This window comes from Arabidopsis lyrata, assembly GCF_000004255.2.
Source record: "Arabidopsis lyrata subsp. lyrata unplaced genomic scaffold ARALYscaffold_7, whole genome shotgun sequence".
In the NCBI taxonomy this organism is placed as follows: Eukaryota; Viridiplantae; Streptophyta; class Magnoliopsida; order Brassicales; family Brassicaceae; genus Arabidopsis; species Arabidopsis lyrata.
This window is the reverse complement of record NW_003302549.1, coordinates 11,583,573-11,608,650: the sequence shown is the minus strand read 5'-3', so window position 1 is coordinate 11,608,650 and position 25,078 is coordinate 11,583,573. Positions and strand designations below refer to the sequence as shown.

The following is a 25,078-nucleotide window of genomic DNA, read 5'->3' as shown; positions in this document are numbered from 1 at the left end:
GGGACCTCCCCTAGTATAAAATACCAAAGAAGATAAAAGTCAAATTAAGGAAGAGGCTTTTACTTACAAAAAAAAAAAGCAAAATAAGGATCTCATATTCTTTTTTGAATTTAATAAGGATCTCATATTCTTAATCTTATACAACCAATCCATTTTCACCATACACTCACACATTCACCATAGAAAATATCTCCACTAATTTGGAGCTATAAACATAATATTTTGAAACCTTGAAGATTAAAGATGAGGTTCTTGTTGATGAGCATGACTTTGGTATTAATGATGACGTTTGGGGAAGCAGTTAGGGATAGATGGAGCAGAGATGAGATGGTGGAGATGGCTGGCTACGGCGAACAAAAACTCTCTTCTGTTCTTCTCACCGCCTCTCTTCTCTCTTCCTCCTCCTCTCCTATTCATGGTACGTAACCAATTAGTAATAGAGTGGATTGGTCCATGTTCCTTATATACTACGATATTTCTAACACATAATCATTATCATATAGGTGCTACCATTGGCATCAAGTGCCATATTGGATATAGGAGAATATCTAAATGGATCAAAGCTGTTACAAATGAGTTGGGGCAATTCGTCATCGATCTTCCTTCTCACCTCCATGCGATTCCTGACTTGGACAAGGCTTGTATCATTAAACCACTCTCTGTTCCTAAACCATATCGATGCTCATCCAAGATTCATAGAGGAATTCAACTCCTCTCCTCTTCTAACGGCTCCCGTGTCTACACAGCCGGCAACATCACCTTACAAGAGAGCACCATGTAAAAACAGATTGTAAATTTATCTTGCTAGGAAAGATCAGTCATGACTTTATTTGTATATGGTTCCTTCTCACTTCTTGTGAGAAAGAGAGACAAGTCTTTGTAAATCTTGTTGTTCATGCTCTTCTTGTATATATAAAATTTTATTTTTGCTTCAAGCTCGGATCTTCTTGCTACTACAGAGAACATATGATCCTTTACTGATTATAAGGCAAGACCAACATATATTTGATTATGTATGAGTTTGAGAGATTAGGTATGTTTTTTTTGTGTTTAGCAGAATCTGATTTGCTTATAGCTAGGTTCTCTAGATAATTGCTAACATTCAACTAATTGGTAGGAGAAGAGAGAGGAGTTTTGTTTTATCATCTGAAAACATGTTTTGCAATCCAATATACATAACACACACATCTCTTGAGCTTTAGTTTTCACTTTCTTATAATCCAACATCCAACACTCAATATGTACAGAACAACCTAATATTAGACCATATTCTTTAGTATCTTCAATCCCATAAGCTTCTTCTTCCTCTACTGGCAACGTGGATTAGGTACGCGGCTGCACAACATAGCATAGACATGTAAATATCAACTATCTCATGATGTTTGAATTGTGTATTTTTCTCAAAATACAGAGACAAGGAAATTGTGACCAAACCTTCTCGGTAGTTTTGCCTTTCTACATTGTTTTGACTCTTCATTCAACACTGCCAATGCGTTTTCCTTTTCTCTCGCTGCGGCTTCCCTCTTCGCCTTCTTTGTCTCAACTTCAATGGCTTTCGTTAGAGCATCCACTTTCTTCAACAACATCTGAAAAGTGAAAACAGAGTTATCTTATCTTAAGTAAGGTTTTATATAGTTGAAGAGTTAAAACAACAACAAGAAGATGATGAATTTACCTTGATTTCTTCATTTTTGGCATTAATAGTACCCTCTTTACTCTCACAAATCTTCCTTAAAGCAATTACTTCCTTCTGAAGCCTGTCATATAAAAACCCTGAAACCATATCTTCAGAATCTACATTTCCATCTTCCTCTGCTTTCCTTTTGCCATCTTCTTCATGCTGATCAGTTATATCATTTGCGCTTATCTTTGAATTCTCCTTTTCATCACTTTCTGAAACTATGTGAATCGGCTGACTCAGAGCATGGATTCTGCCTGTAATTGAGCCTGAAGTAGACCTTTTCTTTGATCCACCACCACTCGTCAAGAATCCTAAAATCTTGCCAGATTTTTCAGTCTTTGTAGTTGGAGAGACTTTACACGTGTTTGGGCCCTTTAAACCATCTTCTATGGTTTTCAGCCTCAGCTTCAACCTCTCCTGTAATGTTTACTTGCATTAGAAACTACACTTTTTACCAACAAAATATTAACAATATAAGCAATCACCTTTAGCTGAGATTCAGCCTTAGCGGTTCTCTCGGAAACAGAGAGTTTATCTTTCAATTTCTGCATTTCTCCCTGCACACAGACACAAATTTCAACACTCATGTTTCCTGCATAAGCTAGTCAGTGTGTATTAAGTGGTTGTGTAAGTGAAAATCAGTGAGTACATGGAGAATCCTTCTCTCTTCAAGCCATTGCTTTACAGGCATGACTCTATCGTTCTCATCTTTCCACTCGTTAGCAACGGCAAGGGCAACTCTACTTGCTGATACTTTGACTCTGGCTAGCTCTCTCTCCAAGGTCCTCTTCTCTTCCTGTTAATATTGCACAAATCATGTGAGTTTCTTATAAACAAATGTGAGAATGCAATAACAAGACACTTGCATTGAGCTGTGAGATTTGGCGGCGATAGTCTCGAACTGCATTGGCGGCTGTTCCTCCTGCCAAGATTGCTTCCTCCAATTCTACAATGCTTTGGGAGAGCTTCTCGATCTCCAACACTTTCTGGCGGTTGATTTTCTCAAGAAACTTGTTCTCATCCTGGCATATCTCAATCTGTCGTCGAAGTTCAAAGTTGTGGTTCTGGACCTCTTCAACGATCAAAGCCCGTTCAAGGGCACTTCTCAAGATTCTCTCTGCTTCAAGAAGCGCCGATTCTTTTGATTTTGTCAGACGTTCCAACGCTTTCTTGTCCTCTTGAAGTGCAGAAATCTGTATAATAGTAGCATGTAAACTTCACACTGATACAATCATACAAGAATGAAGTTTGAAATCCAAACAGTCTCAAGAACCTCATGCTTTTGAAACTTGATCTGAGCTTCAAGAGGAGCTATGATGGATTCAAGGGGAAGAGAGTCATCATCCTGTTGGTGAGTGTAAACCCTCCTTAGTGCTTCTTCTGCAGCGTCCTGTGCCGCCAATGCATCTTCCTTCTCTCCTTCCAGCCTCTTCATCTCCACCTCCTACAATCACGTCACAAGCTTAACTTAGTCAAATCATATCTAATGTCCTTCACAAAGATGGTCTATAGTATTTGAGAAAAACCTCACCTTTTGGTCAACAATATTCTCGGTGGCTCCAAGTTGCTCCTCCAACTTCCTCACGTTTTCTCTAAGCTGAAACAAAACCAAGTAGCATCAACAGAGCTCAAGACGCTCGAATAAAAGATTTTTATACATGGAAAACATTGATAAAGAAAACTGCTAAGTGCTAGGTAAGATTGACTTAAATTTTTTGTAGGACAATCACGAACAGAGTTGATGATCATCATGTTACCTCCTTAAAGGCTCTGTCTTTGTGCCCTTCATTTGTTCTCAAAGCCTCAATTTCAGCTTTAGCAGTCAAAAGCTCTTTCTCTTTTTCTGCAGAGAGGAAATAAAGAAAACAGAACAACCTCAACATTAAACAAATTACTCAGAAGGATTGATGAACAAAAAAAAACAGAAAGAAAAAGAACCTATAAGCTGGTTTTGCAGAGAAGAGGTGTCAGATACAAAAGGGTTTTCTTCTGCAGTCATTTTGTAGTCTCAACGGCTCCTCCTTCTTTGTTTGCAATATAGATATGAGTTTTGGTCCTAAGCAGTTAAAAGAATGATGCAGAGAAGAAACAGAGGCGTTTAATATATATACACACACACTTTTAGAGAGAGAGAGACCATTCCTTAAAGAAATTGACGTTGAAAAAGAGAGAGGGAGAGAGAAAGAGAGAGTTAAAAACTTACTAACTCTTTTTCCTCATTCTCAAGCAACCGTCTCCATTTCAAACCCTTGACAGTAACCAACCCTAAACCCTCTTCTTCTTTCACTTTCATTACCCATTTACAAATTCACATTCATCCTCCCTTATCTTTATTTTCAATTCTGTTTCACTAATTATCTTATATGGAGTAAATCAATGACTGTCCTTTAGATATGATCCATCATCATAATTACCTCATTCATGTTTTTCATGTTTTTCAACATAAATGGTGTAGTTAATATTATTTTAAAAGGGACACGGTGTGAAAATAAAAAAATAAACAGCTACCTAAAATGGAAATTAAAATAAAGAGAAGAGAATATAATCCAAAGGAAGTTGGAAGGAGAAGCAGCATATGACAGATATAAAGACACTAATCATAAGGATAAAGATAATTCAAATGATTGAACTAATTTCGTTTGGTGAAAACCCTTTTCTTTCTTTCTGTTTCTTTTCTATAAAAACTAGTATATTTTATCCTTTTGTCTTTATTCGTTTTTGATAAGGTTATATGAATGTAGGTAACAACAGCAGATAACAATTATGATAATCTTGAAATAAAAATTAAGCTTAATCAACTTCTAAATAACAATTATCCAGATGAATTTGTTGTAGTTTGATTGATAGAAAGAGTAAGAAAGAAAAGTTGAAAACTTGGAAGAAGGAAAGCAAAGTGTGAAAAGGTGTTGCCTCAGCAATTAATAGCTTAACCGCAAAATATTGCACAAACCAAGCTTTCTTTGTATTAGTGGAAGTCACTCAATATCTCTCTTTGAATTATTAAAAATAAATGGGATTTCTCTCTTCTTTGCTTCCAAGTCTTAAGGTTTGGTTATTAGATGAAACAATGATAGAGAATTAGACAAAGAACACTTAGGAAGTATAATATAGAATCAACTGGGGTAAATGACAAAATTTAGGAGAGAAGTTAGGTAAATAACAATAAGTCAAAAAATAATAATTAATGGCAAAAAGACAAAGTCAATATTTTATTTACATGAAGAAGAATGATTCCCTAACAAAAACTAAAATCATAGAACCAAAATTCTAAACTCTAACACATAAAAAGTAACATGTTAGGGAAAAAAATTACTCTCCTGGAGTTTGTTATTGATTGCAAATACTCATTGGTATATTGTTATTAAAGGCAATAAAGGAAGCTTGAGCCTTACAAAAGTAAAGAATAAGAGAAGGCAATGACCTGTACTTGTTCAATCCATGGTTTTGTGGGTTGGTGAGCTCCTTTTAAGGCCTTATCAGAACCCAATCTGACCTGTAGATTTTGTCTTCATATCTTGTTACCCTCACAACCTTTTGTTCAGCCGCCAGTTGACTTATACCAGTATATAGAAGAGCATAGAATGACCTAATCAATGTTTTGGTTATATTTCACTAGTAGTAGTACCCAACCACAACACATGAAAATTTACAAGAGAAAAAACAACCACCAGGTTTGGTTTGTATACATATATAACTTAGGTTGTGTTACAACTTAAACATCATTGCACATCCTCAAAAATTTACAGCGACAGATGTGTTTTTGTTGTGCTCTTCATCCACTCAAGTCACCATCATCACTATAATTTACCCAATCTGGTTTGGGTTTGGGTTTGGCTTCCACGTGGAACATGTAGCCATGGGTTGTCTCTTCCAGAAGAGATATAGCGCTCCTTCATTCCCTCCCAGTGTGTAGTTTTTGTCATAACCTTTCAACATCTCACTCGCTGCAAACGCTGCGGATGTGCTGACTGGCCAGCCCGTGAACCCAGCCATCATCATTCTCACCCTCCATTTCCCCAGCACCTCGTGTCTCTCTACTCTCTCCGAATCCTCGCACGCTATCATGTTCACTATGTCTCTTGCTACGCAGTGTTGTTCTGCGCTGATTCTCTGCTTATCATCCCGTGGCCGCGCTACATCTATCGACTCAAACATCGCTGTGTAGTAATCCAGTGTCTCCACAAACCGTGACAGGAAAGGCGAGGTGTTTGTGTTTGATTCTTGCTCCACTAGAGTAACGAGTTTTGGGGAGAGGCTCTTGATCAGATGCAGCAGCCTATCTCTGTGATTTTCAACACTTACGCTCTCGTCAGGCATGTGGTGTAACACATATGGGAAGTTCACAACAACAGCAAAGCCAGGTTCCACCCCGAGGTGTTCCCGCTGCACCTTGCACCCAGACATGATAGCATCGTGAAACTCAAACGGGACACCACATGACTGCGCCAACTTTGCGAGCCTCTCACCTACAAGGCTAAGCCCTCCCCCACGAGCATAGGTGGACTGTGAATCGTCCACACCGGTCACACGCAGAAACGGCGGCCCACCAGGGCGTTTCGCAAGCTCCTGGATCAAAAACATGTATTGTGATCCCTGCGCAATCTGAAAATCGATAATGTGGACTCTGGTTTCCCCAGCTATTGCTTCCAAGATCGCAGCATTTGCAGTTGTGTATGCGAATTTCCAGTAGGGGCAGATTTCATAGAGAACACTCATGTAAGACATCAGTTCCCTTCCCGTTGGCTCATTGCATTTCAAGGCCTTGTATATATTGCTCCCAGACCCCTCAAGCCTCGCTCTAAGCCCTTCTGCCATGTAAGTGCCTAGCCGTTGGATCGGACTGCCTGAGACCGACACCATCTGTTCCAAGACATCGAGGAATCCATATGCTGTAGCAAAATCCCCATCAGCGACTGCCCGAGCGGCCTCCACCAGCACCTCTTTCAAGTCCAACTGCGGAGTCAAAGCCAAGAGTTCATCCCAGTTCCACGACTTCCCAACAGCAGGGCTGAAACCAGAGAATTCTTCAACTTTTGTATCACCACTCAGCAGTGAGACCTCAAGTTCCCGAATCTTACTCTTGACCCCAGCTTCATCATAGGCAAAAGAAGACACCCCACTCAAGGGTGATCCATAGACGTTGTCAGGGGAAAGATGGAGATCTGAAATGCATGACTGAGAGCCCTGAGGAGAAAACGGGGTCCGGCCAGATGTGATGCTCACAGAAGGAGAGTCATACGAAGGAAGACTACCAGAAGCAGTGGAGGATTCGAGTGTAAAAAAGTTTTCTTTGGATGGGATATCAGAGAAGCCATTGCTGTCTTTCGCTTGAAACTGAGGCGAACAGTAGACTTGAGGATACAGCATGTGCAGTCCAGCCGCACTGTGATGTTTCTGAGACGTTTGCATTGGAGAAACCCAGAAATACACTACACACCTCCGGAATCAATCTTCTTTTAGCCAAATCACTCTCTACAGTGTAACTTGCTCAAACCAAGGAGAACAAAAACCTGTCTCCATGAAATAAAAATCCAAAAAGAACAAGTGAGCTACAAGCCTACAACAGAGTAAAGCAACTATATACAGACACTGTGATTCGTGACACAAGAAAAAAATGGTCTTAGTTCTGAAATTTCCTCCAAACAAACTCAAACATATGTACTAAAAGCCCCTTGACAAGTCTGCTCTTACAATCAGTCACTCAATCATAGGGTTATCAGAAAACAGATCTGACATCTTTCAGAAATCAAATATCGGTTTTTGCTACTGCCTTAAGATTTCTATTGCCAGAAAAAGAAATAATCGATTCAGAGCTTCCACCCCAAAAATCGAAGCTTTCCACTCTCTAAATCTCTCTCTACAGAAGAAACCACATCTATTCGAAGGTTGGAGACAAACTAAAGCAGAGGTTTTTACCAGAATCAGGTTAAACTAAGGAATTGCAAAGCTTTAAAACCCATGCTCAAAGTTAAGATTTTATACATTCATCAGCATAAAGTTTAGTACTTTTGAATACACACAAGGCAAACAAAGGGACAGGTAGACAAATCGATGTTGGTTACAGGGAATAATCGCTTTTGCACCACAACCAAATCAAACAAGTCATATCCTTTCAAAAACCAACAATCAAAAAGACACATATAAGCTCAGATTCCAAAACCATATGATCAAAAGCTTAAACCTAGATAAGAGTACAGCTAAAGAAGAACCAATTGTTAAATTTAGAAACATATGGAATTGAATCGTTTGACAAGAAAATAAAAAGAGAAAGAGACTACATAGATCACCATGAAAGCTAACCTTTTGAAGAAATTTTGATGATTGGGAGATTTTGTTTGGAAGGGGACAAAAGAGAAGTTTTCGTTGCATACTCAAGAATCAGCTTGAGGAAGAAGAAGGAGATAGAGATATAAAAGTGCAAATTGTCATGACTCTCTTGGAGCTAATTAAATGCCCTCATTCATTCCGATTATTTACTTAAATGCCACTATCACCATTGACTTTTGGACGGCAGTAGCTGCACTACCACTGTTTATTCATTCATTAATTACTCTTGTTAACGCCTAATTGCTTATCATTAATAAAATGCTCAAGTAGAGTAATTACAATGTGAATATTGGGAAATAGCGTGTGGTACATAAAAATTATAAACATTGGGTAGACTAATTTGTAATGTGTTTTCTACTCTTGTCCCTTTCGTTTTTATAGAAAATAGTCAAAATATGGAAATCATTTTCTTTCTAATTTTACTTCCATTAAAGAAATATTTTGACCGTGGCTTACATTGTCATGTGATTTTTATTTCTTTGTTAACTTCATAAATTAAATCAAAACCTTTTGTTTAGTTTCGACCACAAAAAAAAAAAAAAAACAATCATCCACTCCGAAAAAGAAAATCATGGAGGAACCATCAACAAAATCAAGCTAACACTACGAGTTAAGTAATCAGTCCAAGTATTCATGATGTTAAAACTATATACATATAGTTTTGAAGAGCCACACTACATTTATAATTAACGAGAATGACATGATATATCAAACTTATGGTTCATGGAGCATACTAAAATGAATGTAACATTTAAGAAAAACTAGTGTCTTTTTTATCCACAAGCATATGTAAGTATATAATATACCCAATGTCAAAGTTATTTTTTCGTTTCTATTTAAGTATTTAACTAGATTTTAATCCGCGGTACACCGCGGGGCTATAATACTAAAAAAAAAGTTTGACAATTAATTTTTTTTGAAGATTATCTATATATATAATCTATAGTTTTGTTTGACTAAATGTATTTATATATGTATATCCTATACTATTTATATCCGGCGGTACATCTCTGATCGATTTTTTTATAACTAATTTTTTTTAATTTTAAGTTGTATTTGTTTTGTTAATATTGTATGTTTTATTTAGTGTTTAAGATTATATAATTGTATTTGATTGTTAATTCTAGGATTTCATCCATAGTATACCGTCCCGATTAATATCGATCCAAACCCGTTCCACCATATAACTCCGTCCCGTGAAATTAAACATCATTTTGTTATATTTCTTTTGAATTAATATTTTTATTTTAAAAACATATAATTCGAATCAATTTAAAAGTTTGCTTTAAAAACATAAATTTGTAATGTTTTTATTATGATAAAGTAATAATATACAGATGTTGTTTACTATGTAGTTATAATTAAAACCAACTAAAATCTAAGTTTAGTGTAGATTATGAATTATAGTTATGAATTATGGGTAAATATTTTTTACTAATGAAATACATGCTATTAAGTTACTATCCCAAAGGCAAAAAGTTTTTTTTAATAATCAAGGCAAATATTAGAATTTTATTTGAACAACTAATTTGTCAAAGCAAAACGAAATACAACAAAACTAAAATTAAATATATAAAAAAATATTAAAAAATTTAGAAAGACAAAGTGGTAGTATATTTGGTAATTAAAGGTCATAGATTATCTTCATTCTTCTTTGGAAAAAATAAACAGAGACAAAATCATCTTCAATCTCCCATATCTTAACATTTTCTTCTCCTAGAGTTTTCGATTATGAGATTACACCATATAATTGAAAAATTGTGGTGACGATCAAGTAAATAAGCAGAGAGAAAGAGAGATCGAGATCGTCAGCAAAAGCCGCCGCCATATTTTGACCCTTAACCGTCGCCACCTCCCGCCTAACCGTCCGCCAGGTATTGCAGCACCGGAGATGTCGTCGATCAATCAGACTGATGAAATAGAGGACATTATGGCTTGCGTAACGGCTTTGGAAGCTGCTCTGTTGCCATGTTTACCCGCTGGAGAGCTTCAAGTCATCGACGGCTCTTGTCATCCTTTATAGAGATCTGATGATTTGTGGATTGGTAAACGCAAATTGCGTATACTCTGATGACTTTTCTACATTCATTGACAGGCTATATATAGAGATACTTGATGTCAAGGTTAGGTGTGATTGCGAATCTAGAGAAAATTGGTAAGCAAGCATAAAATCTCCGAAATATCAATTATATTAAGTAATACAAATTATTTACTATTTAGATAAGGAATATGCTACTAATAAGGAGTGTTAGTGTAGTAATTATTTATTATATCCTTTATTTTCTCGATCTCTATAGCTAGCAAATGGAGAAAATCTTGATTGAATTTAGATTACATGTATTTTGATTAGAATTAAAATAAAAGATTTAGTATTTAGATAAGGAATATGCTACTAAGAAAGAATGTTAGTGTACTTATTAGTTTCTATGCCCAATATTTTCAAGATCACGTTCGCTATTAGGAATATTTTTGAGGGAGTTCAGTTGGGATTCACAACTAATAATCGAGATTTACAAACTAATTAATGTCGATTTTGATTTAATGTTGTAAGAGGAAATTTCGGAAATATCCGAAATTGAAACCGGGTCACTCGTTTTTAAAAAAAAACCCACCCAACCAATGACATTCTTTGTAAATACATACCAACTCCAGGATTTATTTGCTAAAAGTCATCCAAAAATATATATATAGATAAGACTTCGGCTTTTAAACATTGTTTCAAAATAGTCCCGTTGAAATTAATGCTTAAGACTAATTTGGTCAATTTTAAAATATTTTGTCTTCTATTTTTTCCATATAGTCAAATTTTATAGATTTCTATTCAAAATGGTTGACTTAATTGTTAATGTGAAAATTTTCCGATGCATATTTGTTGATATAAGATTGGATGAAACTGAGAGCAATCACTTTTGAGTATCTTTGTATGCGGAAAGATTTATACATAAGTAAGAAGTTGCACATATATCGAATCTATATACCAACGGACAACGGTGATCGCGAATGCAACGGAAACGAACGACACAAAGGATAATATCATAATAAGAGAAATATCAGGGGATATGCATAGAGGAAGCGTTAATTAAGTCCCTCCTTTTTACACTGTTCCATCGCTTCTGTTCAATTTATTTTGACGCATGTACCCCTATAGCATCAAAGGAGTCGTTTTTAGATTATAGGGCTGTATCATTGCAGAAAGAAGGGGAAGATTTTGCGAGATATTGTTTTGGGGAGATGTGCGTTTATTTTTTATTTTTTATTTTTTTTTCCTTCTCCAGTTTCCGAACAGTCGTGTATGTTCTCTTCATATATCAGGAGGAGAGATGGTGTTTTCAGTCAGAGAGAAAAACGAAACAATTCCCCAAAATTGTTCTCTCATATTCTTTTTCTCTGGTTCTGTTTTTCTAGCAAAGGTTTATCTCTCAGATCTGTGGTTTGTTCTTCTCCTCTTTTTGTAACTAAAATCGTTTTTTTTTTGTTTGATTAAGCTTTGAACGCTGTGTTTATTGTTGTGTAACCAGAGTTTATTTTTTTTTTCTCAGAACCGATGCCTCCGATTCTGCTTCCTCCCCGGTTGATTGCGTTTGGTCACGAGCCTCGCGGCGAGAGGGTCAATGTGTATCATAAGATGAAAACCCTTTGCGCTATCTTCAATGCTCTCGACGATGGTGAACGGCAGTTCCTTTCTCGATCCACATTCGGTCAACTATTGGAGTTTCCTAACAAACCTGCCTGGTCTGCGAGCTTTGGGATTTTTATATTGGGTAGACAGTTGGAGGTGGCGAAGCCGAACGAGATTTGGGTGCTCTTTGCCGGAATTCCTATTCGTTTTTCATTGAGAGAGTTCAAGATTGTTACGGGTTTACCTTGTGGGAAGTATTCGGCTTTGAAGAAGAAAAAGAAGAAAGGCACTGCGGGGATGACGATTCCATTTTACAGTAAATTGTTTGGCCTTGAAGAAGATGTAACTGTAGACCGGGCTATCACGATGTTGAAGAAAAGGATTATCTCCGATGCCGACATGAGGATCCGATGTGCTTGCTTAGCGATTGTCGATGGTTTCCTTGTCCCTACCTCTCATTATCCTAAGATTGTTAAAGCTCACGCCGAAATGGTTGAAGACCTGGATGCATTTCTTGCTTACCCTTGGGGCCGTCTCTCTTTTGAGATGATGATTAAGTCGATAAAAGAGAGGGAAATTGAACAATTAGCAATTACTTGTTTTAGCGTTCAGGGGTTGTTATACGCTCTGCAATTGGTTGTCTTACAGGCAGCTCCATCTATCCAAGATGGACCTGTAATTGATGAGATCATTGAGTCTGAAACTGAAGCCGGCGATGTCGATGTTGAAGATGCCCCTCGAGAGTCTGTCCCTTTCAAGCTAGGGAATGCTAAAGTGTTGGATAAGAAATGCTCGGTAATGTACTTATCTCTTTAACTTTGTTAACATTTATCGAGATTGTTATCAGTATATTTTGTACAAGTTCCCGATAATTATGTTGTTAATCACTAACGCCTTTTTCACTTAAGCAAATTAACGCCATCTGGTATTATTATCTTGGTTGTTTTGCAGATTTTTGTTGATTCCATTATTTGTCCTGATTTTGTGTTGGATCCGGAGGAAGATTTGTCTTGGTCTGATGATGAGGAAGATGAGAAGGTCGATAATATTATGATGTTTTTAGGTGAGGGTCTGATTTTCAAGAATGACATGTTTGATGGTGGAGTTATCCCATCCCAGTTGAAATTGGCTTCAAAAAAACAAAAGCGTGGTGGTAAATCCAATGGTAGTCGCACTAGGAAAGCTGCCAAACTAACTAAGAACGGTGGTGTTAGGAGCAGACAAGAAAGACCTATCCCTGAGGAAGGCGGGAATTCAGGGGTTCCTTCGTTGGAGTCTATTTCCCTTTTGTTGGATGCCAAACTTGAAGGTCAGGCTAAAAAAATCATTGCCGCGGTGACTGATTGGTTCACTAAAAACACTGTTATTGAAGGCGAAACCTCGAAAGAGCCTGTCAGTGGGTCTACTCGTCCTAAGAAGGCTGCCAACAATGGTAACGATGGTGTTTCTAATTCTGATGGTCTTGGTTCCAATGGTGGTAATGATGATTTTGGATTTGATCCTCTCCGCTCCTCCCGTGGACATGCTCGGTCTCATAGCCGCGAAGGAACTTCTAATGTCGATGCCACTGTTGATGAAATTTTATCTTTCTACTCTGAGAAAGTTCCAACTGGTGTTGGTTGCAAGGAGGCGGGGGTATTTTTTTTTTTTTCTTATTAATTTCTGTTTTTGTGGGTTGGTGGCTAATTTCCTGATTATGGCTTTCTTTTTTGTTTTTAGGGGGAGAATGCTGTTCCAAGGGGTGAAGATATTCTCCATGCTGGCGATGTGGTCCAAAATTCTCAGGTGGGCGAGTATTCAATGGTGTTTTTTGGCTAAGCTATTTCATAGTTTAGGTGTTATTTTTAGTTAGATGCTAACTGTTATTTTATCATCAAATATACCTTGAGGCTTTTTTGTGTGTTTATTGTTTTATAACATTGTTTGTTAAATTTTTTTTTAGGGCGTTAACAACGTTACAGCTGATGTTGTCCCCCCCACAGAATGTGTTGATGAAGATAACCCCGAGGTTAGTTGTTTTGGTTTTTCTGGGGTAACTATTAGTAAAATGTGGGCGAGTTGTCTATGGTGATATTTGGCTAAGTTATTTCAGATATTTGGTGTTATCTTAGGTAGATGCTAACACTTACTTTTACCTTCAAACATACAATGACGCTGTGACTGTGTTTTATTGTTGTTTAACTAATTTTTGTAAAATTTTTTTAGGGCGGTAACAATGTTACAGGTCATGTTGTCCCACCCACAGACTCTGTTGTTGAAGATAACGCAGAGGTTAGTTGCTATGTTATAGTGGTATAACTGTTAGTAAAATGTTTAATCTATATAGTTGTTATTAATGGAGTTTTGTTAACCAGGTTTGCATTCCCCCCTCACTGTTTAATTTTTTTTTTTTTTTTTTTTGGTTCTAGCCGGAGAACAATGTCCCAATGGATGAAGATCTCCCCTCCCCAGGTCTGATTGCTCATCCGCAGGTAAGTTTGTAGGCAACGATTGTTAACTAAGAGATTAGTTGTTATGTCATTAGTTTGGTAATAGTTATCTTAGCATCAAAACATATAATGTGTTTTTGTTTCTTTTTCTTTCGTTGGATAACAATTACTGTGGTTATTTTGTTTTGCAGGGTGCTGACGTTGTTGCAGGCGGTGTTGAACCCACTCTCCAAGCTGGTGGTGGTGATAATTCAAAGGCAAGTTGTTACGTTTTAATGTGCTTGTTAACCTCTAACAATTATATTAACCTCAAACAAATAAATTCCTCCTTTTTTCATGATAACAATAATTGCGATAAATGTTTGTGTAGGTTGCTAACAATCCTTCTATCGACGACGACCTCCTCTCTAAACGAGTGGTCAACGAGGCAAGATATTAAAAATATTTTAGCGACAATTGCCCTCTATTTTATCGGCGTAATCAGCATCTTGAATTCTCTGTATTTTGCTAAAATTTTTTTCCTTTTTCTTTTTCTCTTTAGCGCGTTGAGAATGAAGCATTTATAACTCCCAACGATTCGATCGTTAACCAAGAGGTTATCTGTCATCTATTTATTGCAGTCATTACCTAATTAGTGCACTTATTTGTTTGTTGCCTGATTCTTAACATTTGTTATCGTTTGAATGGACAGGTTCAATGCTCTCAGTCGACGGGTGGCGATGTGGCCCCCCCGCCCAATGCTTTAGAGGAAAGCCAGGTAATAGATCAATTAATTTTATAATACAAGATAGAATATGTCTGTCTTTTGCAATTCTGTTTTCGCTGCTGGATTAAATTCATTTCAATTATTCCTTGCCCAGGGTGCCCCTGCGTCGGATGATGGTAGTGTTGGCGAGGAGACGTCTGTGGGGATCCCGGATATCTCGGTTAGCAGCTAAATTACAAAGCATATTGTTCCCATTTCCTTAGGCTTTTCTTTCCTCTTCTGTTCTACTCTCTTTGTAAAGGTCAATTTTACGGGTGATAACGTTATTAGGCACTAAACTATATATTTATTTTTGTCTTGGAATTATTTATAAGTTTTTTGGTGGTTTAAAATTTCAATTTGTATTATTCAGGTACTTATATTTATCAATGTATCCCTCTACGCTAGCCAACCTTAATCTAGATATGAAAGGTTAACGTACTAAGAGTCTTTTTAATGTCGCTGTTCTTTATTTTCTATGTCTATTTTTACTTAGTTTAGCCCTCAATCTGTTTGCGGTCTTGATGATGTTGGGAAGATTAGTTGTGAACCTCCCAATGACCCTGTTCGTGTGATACCTATTAAAAATTTAGTCATCCTGCAAAACCGGTCGTGTACTCATATTGTCTGTTTTGTCTTAAAAAATTTTGTGAATAAGGCTGCTCCGCCTTCTGGTGGTGGGGTTGTGTGTGATGGAGAGGCGGTTGATATTCCTGAGGCTGTTTCTATTGATATGGCAGCAACTAATGATCTGGTTTGTATTATCAGGGCCCTGACTTGTCATTTATCTGAAATTTTTTAATTATATATATCGAGTAGCCTTTAAATTTTTTATTACTCCCATTTCTTGTAGGGTGTTGGCCGGGGCGCACCTTCTTTTGTTGCCTCCCCACGCGAGGTTGTATTGTATTTTCTATGTGTTTGTTTTTGTTGTTAACTAATTCTTTACTCCCTATTAATCATTCATTGTGGCTGTTTTCTCAGGATTCTGATGAGGTATTATCTAATTGTTTAAATGCTATTGTTTTGGTTAGTAGTTAGTTTGTTTTTAATTATTTTCCCATTTCAGGATTTCACCACTCCTCCCCCTTCTAAAGTAGGGAAGGCTCCCCTCCAGGTTCATTTGATAATATTTAGTATCTTTGGTAGGTAAATCTCAAATTTTGCTCCTTTTCTAATTTAGTCCCCTCTCCCTGCAGGATGATGGTAATGCTAACGATTTGGATGGAATGATTGGGAGGAGAAGTAAAAGGGTCCGTACTCTTTCTACCAAGCTAGATGGTCGATTCCAGTATGAAAAGAAAACGAAGTTGTTAGTTGGTCATCCATCCCCTGTTATCAATCAAGCTAACATTTCCGTTGACCCTGAGGAACGCTTCCAAAATTCACTGAAGAAACTCAAGGCGATAAGGTATTGTGTATTCTGATATTTTTTTGTTTAGCCCATACAATGATTACCATTATATTTCCCTCTCGATAATTTTTCATATCATCTTGTTCTTTCAACAGTTCTATTAGCTTTTGTGGTGGTGTTGCTCTGTCTAATAAAGATATTTTGGATTTAATTGACCGGAAGAAAAATCTTTCAAGCAAGGTATCGTTTTTGTAAAATATATTCTATTGAGTGAGTTTTATATTTGGTTATTTCCTTTTATTTCAAATGTTTTTTTTTTCATTCCCCCAGGTTATGGATGCTCTCATCAAGTTTAGTCGTCATTTGTTGAGGACTGACGATGTTGATGGCGATAAACTTTGTGTTGAAGTCCTTGATTCAAAGTTTGTTTCTCTATTCTGCCGTCAATTCCCTAAGTTTTCCCGATGCCCGTCCAAATCGGAGTTCCAATTCCCACCGTCACTAACCGATCTCCTTTCCGGTGCTGGGGAGTCTGACCGTGTCCAGTTATTCACGGACGCTGATTACTTGTATCTGCCTTTTAACTTTGACAAGAAGCATTGGGTAGCTTTAGCTGTTGATCTTAAATCATGGAAGATCATTGTCTTGGATTCAAATACCCAACGCCGCAAAGATTCTGCTATTCAGGATGAGCTTATGCCTCTCGCAGTAATGCTGCCATACCTTTTCAAACAGGCTGCCTTCAATCCTCTTATGAGTAACTGTCTGCTGGATCCATTTTCTATAGAGCGCCCTATTATCATTCCTCAGGTTGCTTCTCCCCTTGATACCGGCATCTTCTCTATATTCCTTATCCATACTCATGCTACCGGGGGTGTGTCTGAATGCGTGGATTTCGAGGTTGGCGGCCTTCAAAGTGAAGTGAAAAAGTTAGTGTCGGCTTTAATCCTCGTTGGCGGTTACTAGCTAACTCTAATGTTATCGAAGTCCTTTTTTCAGTGGTGTTTATGTTCATCGGATCCTGTCTTCCCATTCTTCTTTATTTTGTTTAGGTAACTAGGATTTTATCCAAACTTGCCCCTTAATACATTTCGAATTGAACGTTTTATTGTCGTAGCTTCGTAATTTATTATGAGAAATTTAATACTCAATAAATTCTAAATTTTTGATGACTTTGTTCCGTCGTTAAGTAGGTTAACGGAATCCAAAACCGGGGTTAACTATCTGTTAATTGAGCCCACTCTCCAAGCTGGTGGTGGAGATAATTCAGAGTCAAGTTGTTACGTTTTAATGTGCTAACAATTATATTAACCTCTAACTATTGTTATCAGGAATAATTTCTTCCTTTTTCCCTGATAACAATAATTTCGATAAATGTTTGTGTAGGTTGCTAACAATCCTTCTATCGACGACGACCTCCCCTATAAACGAGTTGTTAACGAGGCAAGATATTAAAAATATTTTAACTACCAAAGCTGGTAGTTAAGACAAAATGACGCCGTTTTGTCTTAGCGGCTCAATTAAATCAAATCGAAGTCTCGTCTCCCCCAAAGTGAGAAACAGAAATCCCCAATTCACAAGAACCCTAACCCTTAAAAGAGAAATCATTCAGAATTGTTCTATTCTCGTTTCGGAAATTGATTGAGTTTTCAGATTGTGAGTCTTTTAACTTGATCTTCCGACTCCAAAGAGTTCAAGTTCAGGGTCATATGGTGCTGGCGGAGACCTCCATGGTTTTCCGTTGAAGTGTTCGTGTGGAATAGATGTCACGATCTTCACGTCGAAGTCTCAAGAGAATCCAGGAAGGCCTTTTTTCCGTTGTAAAACGAAAAGAGATCCGAAGTCGTGGACAAACAAAAGAGATGTAAGTAGAGTTGGTGTTTATGTTGTGTCTTTGTGTAGTTTAGTAGCTAAACTTGTCTGATTTGGTTTGGTTGTGCAATAGGGTCATGTGTTTAAGTGGGTTGAGGATGCTGTGTACGAAGAGGTTGAAGATGCTTTACCAAAATTTGGAATCATTGCAAACGAGATAAACCAAGTCAAATATGAGGTTAATGAGCTTAATGTGATGTTACAAGAGCTTAAAGATGAAGCAATCTTGAGCAAAAAGGAGATCCGCAAGTGGAAAGTGTGCTTGCAGATGTGTTTTGTGTGGCTTTGCTTGATCAGCATTGTCATTGTTTACATGATGCTTAGTCAGGCAAAGAAAAAGGAATTAACGTTGGTATTAGTTATTAAGAAGTTAACTAGGTAATAATAGACTCGTTATCGGATCGTGTATGTCGTTTTGATTAATTTTGGCGATTTCTGTTAGAAGGTTTAATGGGCTACCTTTTTAGATAGTCGTTATTTATTTTATCACCTAGCGTTTTTATCGTCTAGCACAGAAGCTGTCTTATAGCTCAGGTCATAGAGAAGTTGGCTCCCCCAGTGTTAGGATGTGTCAAAATGTGTCTAACGTTATTATCGTCTAACGTTATTATCATCTATCTCACATTTTTAGTTGTTTAACACTATGTGTCGAAATGTGTTATCGTCTAACGTTATTATCGGCTAACGTTATTATCAGCAAACCGTTACCCTTTTCTCCCGTAGTTTAAATTACTTTCAACTCGGTTGTGACATAAGTTGGCTCTCAGTTTAATATACATGTTTTATCGTATCGGGACAACATGTGATTTAATCTGTATATTTTTTAATGTCGGTAATTATTATTTTCGGCTAGTAGTTATATCGGCTAACATGCCTACCCATTTAAAGTTATGGGCTAGATTAAATTTATGACATCTCGATTTTTCTAATTTTCATTTTTTATCCCAACTGTTGCTGTGAATTAATCTTCTATCACGATAACTTACTTATCCGTAATTAATGTCGGTTAGCTAACTTTTGGGCATAGAGATTTCTCTATCATGGAAACACTTAATAAACATTGCCCATTATATTGAACATTTCTTCCCTAAATATGGATGGGATACGATAATTTTACATTTAGGGAACAGTAGCCGTACGTATGCACAATTAAAAAATTTCTGATCCCTTGAATTCCTTATTTATTTCACATAGCCAGGCCAATTTCTTTGTTAATCCTGACAACATCCATCCATCCCTTTACTCGCCAAAAAACGTCCTTCCTTCCGTTCTCTATGTACCCTGCATTCCAACGAGATATAGTAAATATTCCATAATTCATTTACTAATTGTTAAAGTATTTATTACCGTTATTGGGCCATTGCAGGTTGCCCTGTTATGACCTAATGACTTGCATCGTGAGCATCTTTTCCTTGATGTTCTCTACAAATGTAATAGAATGTTACTACCTAATAAGCTTAGCACATAAGAGAATTAGTACTGTTTATCACATATATAGTTCACGGTGGTTACCTTGAACTCGCCTCTTGAAAATAATCTTCGTTTCCTTGGGCGTCCAGGCGGTCTCCGAACATATGGTGGTGCCAGTTTCCCACCCCCTACATCATTTGGGGAAGGAGTCAGTGTCTCCGTGTCGGGTACCGGCATTATTAGCGCTTGGTAAGACAACCTAAGCTGGGGGTTGGTGTGATGGACTCCAACTAGCGTGTCCACTCTGATTCCTTCTTGTATTGCTGCCGCTATGGCATGAGAGCAAGGGATTGTTAGCAGCTGAAACTCCCTGCACGTACATGTTCTCTCCCATAGGTTGACCGCAAATGCTGCGCCTCCTTTTTCTCTAACTTCATATAGCCCTTCCCCAATCTTTATTACAGCACATCCTGCTCCTTTCTCGTAATTTTCGATTACCATATCGTTCACCTTTGGCGGTAGGATATTGTCCTCAAGCTGGGCAGCTTGCCTCCTAAGCGCAAGCCATGTCACGAGAGTTGTGCGGATAGACTCTAAGATTGAGATTACCGGGTAATCTCGAGCCATGGTTAACACATTGTTTAGCGACTCCGATATATTACTTGTCATGAAGTTATATCTATTTCCAACAAAATGGGATCTCGTCCAATGCTCAAACCCAATACCTGCCAGGTAGTCAGCGCATGGCTCATGTTTAGCCCTAATTTCAGCAAAAAGCCGGTTGAAATCACTTAGGCGATAAGCCCTCGCTGCACACGATACCAATGCACTTAGCTCCTCAGATTTAAAGTAAACCTCAATGTTCCTTTTCAGATGGACGATGCAAGCAGCATGAGATGACATTGGGTAAACCTGCGCAAAGATTATAGACGTTAGTGGATATCTTAGCATGCGTAATAGATATTGGGATAATTGTCTTTGTATCAGGTAACAACAATGTTACCTTGCGTATGCTGGCATAAATTGAGGAGTGCCTGTCAGACACAAACACCAACTCTGGATCATCTGGTATAGCTTCCGTCAGCTTAGTCATGAACCAAGTCCACGCCTCATCGTTCTCGCTGTTTACTATCCCAAATGCAATGGGAAACACTTGAAAATTTGCGTCTTGTGCACTAGCTGCAATTAAGCATCCGCCATATTGTCCTCGTAGGTGAGTCCCATCAATGACTATCACCTTCCTCATGTAAGCATACCCTTGAACACATGCATGAAGCGCAAAAAACAAGTACTTGAATCTTTCTATTCCAGAGTTATCCTTCTCTGTCTCCATTGCTACTAGAGAATTTGGATTAGTCTCTAGAAGTAGCTTGAAGTATGGTTGGATTAGAGCGTAACTCCCCATAGCTGACCCCATTGCATTGTCCATAGCTATTTCTCTTGCCCGCCAAGCTTTCCAATATGAGACGTTGAGGCTGAATTCCTGGCGTAGCATCCTTCTCAGCTCATTAGCTCGTGGTCCCCTGCCTACTCCAATATATTTTGTTCTCATTAACTTCCCAATTACAGCCGTGGAAGCTTGCTTGTGGAAGTCTCCTCTAGCATCCACGCTGCATGTGTGGTTTGGTGTTGTGCTTCTCACCTCGAACCGATCGCTATCTGCCAGCTTTGTTGCATAAACCCGCCACGGGCATGTATGGCTGACGCAGACAGCCGCCACAACATTAGGCCCGGATTTCGCGTATATGAAATGGAACTTCCGGCGAATCGCATGAATAGCTAATTTCGTTGCACAATCCTCTTTGGTTTTAAAAATCATGCCGATGTAAATGTCATCTCCTTCGTAATCAGCATCCTTTAGGGCTCGTTGGAGAGCATCTGAGAAAGAGAGGAACGACGCAACTGACATTAATAATAAATTCAGTCGTTAATTACTTTATTTTTCTGATATCGTAGTTAGTTCAATAACTTATTACTTATCACAAATGGATAAACTATTATTTAGTGCTCTAAACCTATTGTTACCTTCCTCCCCTGGATCGTCGAAATATGGGGGTGCATCTCTGTCATAGAATACCGTTCGAACGGGTGTATCCTTCGCGATCATCTCATTCCTCTGTACCTCGGATACTCTTGTGTTAGTTGATGGCATCCCTATTTCTTTAGTTGATAACCCGTCCTCTATCATGGTACTTTTGCCTTTATCTATCATTGTGATAGGTTGAGGATCCATAATCACAGGGCCATCAGGATCAGAGTAAAAGTGTCCCAGTGTTTCGTCACCTATAGTTTAAAGCATTTTATGGTTGTTTGATTGTTCATAAACAAAATAGCGGATAATATATTGATTATTCATTATACCTAATTGCGATAAGCTGTTGTTGTTCGACGAGTCACTATCCTCCATTAGGTCTTCGGTACTGAAAGAAATGCTTCTCGAAAGCGAGGTTGGCGTTCCGAAGGTTGAATCGCTTGAAGATAAAGCGACCACCGGCGGCACAACAGCTTGTGCTTCTGAACTCGCTAGAGTTAGACGCAAATCCGCATTTGGATCTCTCTTTGACTGGTCGCTACTTCCAAAATCTAGGACCCTCGCTGTTTTCTCTTTGTCGCCCACTTTTGTTGCATTTGTTTGAGTTCCACCTAGCGTCATTTGTGTTGCACACATCTCTCGCCACATTTCTTCTTGTTGGTTTTTTCGCCACATTTCAAATAACCGATCCCTCTCCCTCTCCTCGTTTTCAACAACTTTCTCTTTTCCCTTTAAGCTTGTAAATGCTCCTGGGTGTGTTACTTTTTTTGGCATCCCGCTAGTCCCGCCTGTAATTTCCATGTTGTCTCTTATGGTTACCCCTTCATACGTGTTGCGCTGCTCACCGCCTTTACTTATGTTCACCTCGTTCTCCTTCCCCATTGTTGTCATACTGTCTGCGTTACCTGTAACAGATTTACTATTAGTAGATAACCAATTTATCTACTAATTTTATTATCCGCCAATATTGTTGATTTAGAGCTGAAAATATATTCTTAATTACATTGTAATAAAACCTGTTAATATCATTAGCTTCTAATTCTTACTGCAATATATTTAGGAATTTAGTTATCAGTTGTTCACCTGAAATGTTACGCAGTAACATTCGTGTTAGCGCGGTTCCCCAGACAGCCCTCGTTTCTGCGCTATTCCAGTATTTATCGGATATTTCTTTTGAACTTAGGCCGCTTAGATCCATGTTACTCCGATAACTATTAACGTTTCGCTCAGTCCCACCTCGTATAATCCTGACCCGCAGATGGACTTCATCTAGATCGGCCCTTATCGCCATGAACAGAGTCATGTCCTCATCGTCTAATATGTCGATCGGGTTTGCACGTTTCCAATCAGGGCCCATCATCCACTGTGGCCACTGGTACGTTAACTCGATATCGTCTTCAGGACGCAGTGCTAACTTTTCTTTTACCGCCATAACCACTTTCGCAAACCCATCTTGCTCTCGCAGGCGTACTCCTAGTGCAAACCCATCCATATGTGAGACGTGTTCGAAAAAGCCGTTTTCATCTTTTTTCCATTCCCCAGGGACCAATCTCACCACGAACGCCATTTTTACCTGCTAGTGTTTTCAGCAATAAAAAAGTTGTTAGCGTTCTTGTTATTCTTAACTATGAAACCCTAAATTTTAAAAAATTCACTCTTCTGAACATCAATAATAAAGTACGTTATACCCAGATCTTTTACTTTTACCTTTATGCTTTGATGTCTCTGTGTGTTTATCTTTCTCTTGCATTAAAGATGTCGGAAGCTAAGCTATTTAGAGTGATAGAACTGGGTTGTTGCAGCAAAGAGGATATAGTGCTAATAAATAGACAAACGTCTATATTCGATATACCCGCAACCCAACATTTATCAGCTGCAAAGATTTACCGTATCTCTGTTTCCAATGCCGGCGGACGATATCTTCCAAGATATCCTCAACATTTAATGCTGCCGCACCTAAGCTATAACTGTTTTCGTTTTTTTGGTTTTGTAGGGGCTTTTTCGTCACAATTTATGTCGGGAAGAGAGAGGTTTAATTACCTAATCTTCATGCATAGAAACTTAATATTTTCATCCTCTGGGCATAGATATTAATATAGCCCTCATAATAATGTGCATTAATGTCAATAATGCATCGATCTAGTTTTAGATTCTATAAACGAAAGTTTTGTGCTTCAATTCCATGATGATTCTTTCACCATCCAAAAACAAAGATATTAGTTATCACGTACGAATTTTCAAACGGAAGACTTTTCCAAATCTCATGTCTTAAATATTAATTGTTAAGACCAAACAAAAAATGTTATAAATATTGTTCATCTGAATTCTGAAAACATGATAGATAATCCAATAAGATATTCCGACTAGCGCGTGGGTAAAGACGAGAGTGAGGAAGCGACGCGTGGAGGCGCGTAGGGATTTGTACGGTGGTGGGATGGCAAAATCGTCAAAAAGGAGAAACGCGTTTGCGTCACATAATTTCTCATACGTCGGGAAAAATCCAAAGATTAAGGACGTTCGTGGAACCTCCCAATATCCTCTGACGATCTGACACATGTCTTTGTTCCCTTTTAATTTATTTATTTTTTTGTTTTAATATTGAAACAAGATGATGCGATAATGGATACAAAAATTGTGACTTGCATGGAAAATATCTGTGTTTTGGTACAAGAGAAGAGACAAACTATATAAATAGTGAAACAAATACTTTAGTAACCTTTTCTTTTTATCTTCTTTGCGTTTTCAAAAGAAGTAAAAGAGTAAAAAAGATGTAAAAGCATGGAATTGTCTTCCCCTTTATAGAGGTGGCATCTCCTATCTATCACTTAATTAGTCGGAGTTAATTTATGTACAAACTTGAGGAACATCTTTTCAAATACAGATTTATTTCAGAGGTTTGTAAAATGTTCCCTCAAGGGAAAACTTGAATATTATTTGCCTCCTTCTCTCTATCTATCTTATGAATTTTTAAAACTCTACTTTGAAATTTCTAAGAAGAATATTTCCCATTGTATTTATTTTTATAATATTTATGGGTGGACAGGAGTACCATGTTCATTCACTTTGTCAGTACCCTTTTTTGGTCTTAAAAGAGGAGCTAAAGCCAAAAACTAATGTAAATTAGTGGCATAAAGATAAAAGCAAGCAAGCAACTTCGGTGAAGCTGCCTTAGATAGTTATGCTCGTGGCAACTACGATGAGGATTCCAGTTCTTCGGTACTGTGGCAACCACGCAAATTTCCGAGCTTCGCGGGTTCGGAATCGGTGTTTCTCCTTGCAACTTGGCCTTGACCGCTTAGCAGTGATCTTTTGCAATTTGAGTTGTAATGTTGTTTTTTATATCTCTGTAGATTGCTTTAATCTGTTTCAAGTTTTCCCTGTAATTCTGTCAAAAATTAAAATGGTATAAAATTTCACCTTTTACCAAAAAAAAAAAAAAAAAAACTTCGGTGAAGCTACAATTTATTCAGAAAGATAGAGGAAAGGCTTACGTAAGAGTAGGAGACGTAATAACTAATAATCATGGAGCCCCCACCACACACGGTTACTCATTCTTTGCTTTCTTCTTTAGTACAAACACCATTAGTTGATTCTTTAATATATTGGAAA

General features: G+C 37.8%; 6 protein-coding genes and 1 long non-coding RNA gene across 8 annotated transcripts; 4 read left to right on the top strand and 3 right to left on the bottom strand.

Annotated features, from left to right (window-relative positions):
* The first annotated feature begins 227 nt into the window (after positions 1-227).
* Positions 228-935, top strand: LOC9304151. The gene is made up of 2 exons (XM_002870070.2): positions 228-418; positions 504-935. The coding sequence occupies exons 1-2, from the start codon at positions 244-246 to the stop codon at positions 779-781; spliced, it is 453 nt and encodes a 150-aa protein (XP_002870116.1). The 5' UTR covers positions 228-243; the 3' UTR covers positions 782-935.
* Positions 936-1,110: 175 nt separating this feature from the next.
* On the bottom strand, positions 1,111-4,019 carry LOC9304150 (microtubule-associated protein 70-5). Of its 2 annotated transcripts, XM_021020025.1 has the most exons (11): positions 3,885-4,019; positions 3,620-3,737; positions 3,439-3,524; positions 3,213-3,278; positions 2,955-3,125; positions 2,548-2,874; positions 2,331-2,477; positions 2,167-2,238; positions 1,676-2,098; positions 1,435-1,586; positions 1,111-1,335 (listed from the first exon to the last, which is right to left on the bottom strand). In XM_021020025.1, the coding sequence occupies exons 2-11, from the start codon at positions 3,678-3,680 to the stop codon at positions 1,308-1,310; spliced, it is 1,533 nt and encodes a 510-aa protein (XP_020875684.1). In that variant the 5' UTR covers positions 3,681-3,737; positions 3,885-4,019; the 3' UTR covers positions 1,111-1,307. The 2 variants fall into 2 exon arrangements, with proteins under 2 accessions (XP_020875684.1, XP_002868078.1); XM_002868032.2 differs by having other exon boundaries at positions 3,620-4,019.
* A 1,244-nt stretch (positions 4,020-5,263) lies between these two features.
* Positions 5,264-8,086, bottom strand: LOC9304149 (scarecrow-like protein 13). Its single transcript, XM_021017551.1, has 2 exons — positions 7,982-8,086; positions 5,264-7,191 (listed from the first exon to the last, which is right to left on the bottom strand). The coding sequence occupies exon 2, from the start codon at positions 7,088-7,090 to the stop codon at positions 5,486-5,488; it is 1,605 nt and encodes a 534-aa protein (XP_020873210.1). The 5' UTR covers positions 7,091-7,191; positions 7,982-8,086; the 3' UTR covers positions 5,264-5,485.
* Positions 8,087-11,538: 3,452 nt separating this feature from the next.
* On the top strand, positions 11,539-13,327 carry LOC110226007. The gene is made up of 2 exons (XM_021016403.1): positions 11,539-12,422; positions 12,579-13,327. Exons 1-2 carry the CDS (start codon positions 11,553-11,555, stop codon positions 13,284-13,286), a joined length of 1,578 nt encoding a protein of 525 aa, XP_020872062.1. The 5' UTR covers positions 11,539-11,552; the 3' UTR covers positions 13,287-13,327.
* A 1,273-nt stretch (positions 13,328-14,600) lies between these two features.
* LOC110226987 lies at positions 14,601-17,327 on the top strand. Its single transcript, XM_021020097.1, has 10 exons — positions 14,601-14,651; positions 14,748-14,813; positions 14,917-14,982; positions 15,460-15,555; positions 15,655-15,699; positions 15,786-15,797; positions 15,871-15,918; positions 16,001-16,212; positions 16,311-16,395; positions 16,486-17,327. Exons 4-10 carry the CDS (start codon positions 15,535-15,537, stop codon positions 17,119-17,121), a joined length of 1,059 nt encoding a protein of 352 aa, XP_020875756.1. The 5' UTR covers positions 14,601-14,651; positions 14,748-14,813; positions 14,917-14,982; positions 15,460-15,534; the 3' UTR covers positions 17,122-17,327.
* Positions 17,328-19,207: 1,880 nt separating this feature from the next.
* On the bottom strand, positions 19,208-20,715 carry LOC110226692. Its single transcript, XM_021019155.1, has 2 exons — positions 19,540-20,715; positions 19,208-19,449 (listed from the first exon to the last, which is right to left on the bottom strand). The coding sequence occupies exons 1-2, from the start codon at positions 20,386-20,388 to the stop codon at positions 19,345-19,347; spliced, it is 954 nt and encodes a 317-aa protein (XP_020874814.1). The 5' UTR covers positions 20,389-20,715; the 3' UTR covers positions 19,208-19,344.
* Positions 20,716-23,807: 3,092 nt separating this feature from the next.
* Positions 23,808-24,913, top strand: LOC110226316. Its single transcript, XR_002330382.1, has 2 exons — positions 23,808-24,363; positions 24,513-24,913. It is a non-coding gene; the product is annotated as an uncharacterized LOC110226316 (long non-coding RNA).
* Positions 24,914-25,078: the final 165 nt, after the last annotated feature.

Bases quoted from the DNA above. Each gene is read 5' to 3' on its own strand.
- LOC9304151 (XM_002870070.2), top strand. From the start codon at position 244: ATGAGGTTCTTGTTGATGAGCATGACTTTGGTATTAATGATGACGTTT. The intron at 419-503 runs GTACGTAACCAA...ATTATCATATAG, and splicing joins CTCCTCCTCTCCTATTCATG to GTGCTACCATTGGCATCAAG.
- LOC9304150 (XM_002868032.2), bottom strand. From the start codon at position 3,680: ATGACTGCAGAAGAAAACCCTTTTGTATCTGACACCTCTTCTCTGCAA. The intron at 3,126-3,212 runs GTGAGGTTTTTC...ACGTGATTGTAG, and splicing joins AGAATATTGTTGACCAAAAG to GAGGTGGAGATGAAGAGGCT. The intron at 2,099-2,166 runs GTGATTGCTTAT...TAAACATTACAG, and splicing joins AGGCTGAATCTCAGCTAAAG to GAGAGGTTGAAGCTGAGGCT.
- LOC9304149 (XM_021017551.1), bottom strand. From the start codon at position 7,090: ATGCAAACGTCTCAGAAACATCACAGTGCGGCTGGACTGCACATGCTG.
- LOC110226007 (XM_021016403.1), top strand. From the start codon at position 11,553: ATGCCTCCGATTCTGCTTCCTCCCCGGTTGATTGCGTTTGGTCACGAG. The intron at 12,423-12,578 runs GTAATGTACTTA...GTTGTTTTGCAG, and splicing joins TGTTGGATAAGAAATGCTCG to ATTTTTGTTGATTCCATTAT.
- LOC110226987 (XM_021020097.1), top strand. From the start codon at position 15,535: ATGGCAGCAACTAATGATCTG. The intron at 15,556-15,654 runs GTTTGTATTATC...CATTTCTTGTAG, and splicing joins TGGCAGCAACTAATGATCTG to GGTGTTGGCCGGGGCGCACC. The intron at 16,213-16,310 runs GTATTGTGTATT...TTCTTTCAACAG, and splicing joins AAGAAACTCAAGGCGATAAG to TTCTATTAGCTTTTGTGGTG.
- LOC110226692 (XM_021019155.1), bottom strand. From the start codon at position 20,388: ATGCTAAGATATCCACTAACGTCTATAATCTTTGCGCAGGTTTACCCA. The intron at 19,450-19,539 runs GTAACCACCGTG...TTACATTTGTAG, and splicing joins TTTCAAGAGGCGAGTTCAAG to AGAACATCAAGGAAAAGATG.